The sequence below is a fragment of the Gavialis gangeticus genome, unplaced genomic scaffold (assembly GCF_001723915.1).
Source record: "Gavialis gangeticus isolate Ggan-Ray unplaced genomic scaffold, GavGan_comp1, whole genome shotgun sequence".
NCBI lineage: Eukaryota > Metazoa > Chordata > Crocodylia > Gavialidae > Gavialis > Gavialis gangeticus.
Window position 1 is genome coordinate 23,603,922 of NW_017729011.1, and position 2,491 is coordinate 23,606,412.

The window sequence follows — 2,491 nt, forward strand, 5'->3', positions numbered from 1 at the left end:
TACAGCCCGGTGGACGATGGCTGCGACGCGCGGGTGCCGCTGCACAGCGAGGAGGCCTTCCAGCACGGCATCGCCTTCCAGGCCAAGGTCAGCCCCGGCCGCCCCCCGCAACAGGTCTGCGGGGCCCGAGCAGCCCGGCCCCGGCCGCTGTCCCGGCGCGAAGGGCGGCCCTCGCCCCCTCGCCGCGGCCTGACGCCCACGGGAAGCGGAGACCGCCCCCAGGCCGCGGGGGTCTCCTGCCTTTTCGTTCTCCGGCTGAAGGAGCCGTGCGTTTCTCTGGTCTGGGGGAGACGGGCAATTCAATCTCTCTCCCACAGCCAGCTCCTGGGGGAGGAGGAGGAGAGTCCGAATGCTTAAAAACATCGCACGCCGCGCTAGGCGCTGGCGGGTTGCACCAGAAAAGAAAAGCAACTAAAATAAGGTTGTGCTTTTAATATGTGGAGACCGTGGAAGAACTACGGGACTGGCTCGCACGAGCGTAGCTCTCTAGCTGCTTTTTCTGTGCTGGACCGCTGCCTCTTTTGCTAGAGGGACCTTAGTAGAGAGATCGCCTTAATGACCCTTTTTATTTAGTTCTGCTACGGGCTCCTCTTCCACAGGGGTGTGCCATTCAGGCAGCAACCTTTAGGACGACAGAGCCATTTAGTTTGTGGCTTGCTTGTGAAGTGACAGTTGCTCACTGCCAGTGTTTCAAGCTGATTCTTCCAGGGTCAGGACTTGGGCTTAAGAGCAGTAGGCGTTTGTCCCTAAAGACGTCAGCCAAGCAAGGTGAACGTGGGTGGACGCTTCTACCTCCGCTGAGCCCATGGAAAGCTGCGGGGCTCTGCAGGGGACCCGGCCGTGGTCACAGGTGGGGCTGTAGGAAGGTGTTTGAGAGAAAGGTCCCCGCTCTCGCTGGCTCTTCTCCCTGCCATGGGTCTGTGCTATAGATGGCGCGGTCTCCTCACCATTGCTGATGGGTGGGAGGGTTCCCAGGTATCAACCTACCTCCCTACATCGAATCCCCTGCGACCCTGCAGGCTGTATCCTTCTGTAGCTGGGCCCAGGTGCCAAACCACGTGGATCCTGGCAAGTGCCTTCCCCATCCCAGGAGATCCAGTCCCATCCTTTCCTCCCTGCTTGCTCAGAAAGTCCTTCCTGAGCCATGAGAGCAGGTCACCGGGCTGTCCAGACCAGGGCTTTTGTAGAGGAGGTAGAGGCATTAAAAAGGATGCTCTAGTGAACCCAGATGATCTTTCAAACTGCTGTCCATGCTCATTTTGTTTTTAGACAGGTGAAAGTACTAAATATGCAGCCAAAAAAAACAGAGAACAGAGCGCTTACTGATGTGAGGAGCTGTCACACCTGGGTTTGCAGAGCAGACGCCCCACCAGGTCCCTTGCTCCTGCCAGCTGAGAGTTTCTCTCAGTGCTGCAAAACCTGCAGACTTGAACGTGCACAATGAGAGCACTGGAGCTGCCTATTAAGCAGCACTGGTTTCAGCCAGGAGGACAGGCCAGGTTTCTCCAGGGTTTCCCTGACTTGCTGACAAAAGAAGTCCAACAGCATACGCGGCCCCACACCCTACAGCAACTCCTTCTGACTCATGAGCCAGGTACTCTTATAAAGCAGAAACTAAGCATTTTTCAAGCCACCGCCTCCGACTCATGTGGAGGAGGAAGGCAGGCTGCCTGCCGTAGCCGTGAGCAGAGACGGGCTGCACGCAGCAGCAGCAAAACAATGACAGAACCTGTTGGGAAGGCTGGACGCTTGGGAAGGGCTTTGGGAACAGACATTTTTGCTTCGGCTATTCCCCTGCCAAGGCAAGTCGCAGGGTCTGGAGGACGGCTCCCTGCTCTCCCCAGCCTGCTTCCTCGCTGCAGGAGGAGGGCGTGTACATGGAGCATCCAGGCCCTTTGCCCCACGCAGCTTATTCCTCCATCCATGGGATCTCCCCATGCCATGAGCAGCTTGCTGCTGGTACCTGGCAGCTCTCGCTCCACTGGCTTGCTGCGCATGGCTCTCAGTGCCCGCTGCGGCGCAGCTGAATCCTCTTGGCACAGGCCAGCTCCTCCACATCACTGCTCCCATCATCTTGCTCAGCCAGCCTGGCACACGTGCACGAGCAGATTGTGATGGACATGAGGTGGCCGCTCTCTCGCCGTAGGGAGCGTAGGGCAAAAACTAGCCCTCGTGCCAGCCCAGGGCATCCAGCTCAATACTAGATGCCATGGAGGCAGCCAAGGTACGGCTGGACACAAGCACGAGCTTGCTGTCATCAGGTTTCCATCTGCCACGAGCGTCGGCACCCCTGCTTAAGAAGCTGCAATGAAATGCAGTCTGTTTTAGCATGCAGGCAGGCCCCAGATGCCCAGAGTATCCTGTGCAAGCTCAGCTGGGCACTTGGTGTTGCAGGTGGAGGCTGCTCTTGGTTCAAGAGGGAGCGGTGCAGGATACAGATTCTGGCTGCCCTCTGGGATCAGGAGGCGATCTCCACTCAGCTGGGCAAGCA

General features: G+C 58.2%; 1 protein-coding gene across 1 annotated transcript in view; it reads left to right on the plus strand.

The window, feature by feature from the left end:
* The window catches only part of LOC109292758 (carboxyl-terminal PDZ ligand of neuronal nitric oxide synthase protein-like), a 42,554-nt gene that overhangs the window by 7,550 nt on the left and 32,513 nt on the right, over positions 1-2,491 (plus strand). Inside the window, exon 2 of the mRNA XM_019510318.1 lies at positions 6-87. Coding sequence (XP_019365863.1) covers positions 6-87 — 82 coding nt within the window. The remainder of the gene's footprint in view (positions 1-5; positions 88-2,491) is intronic.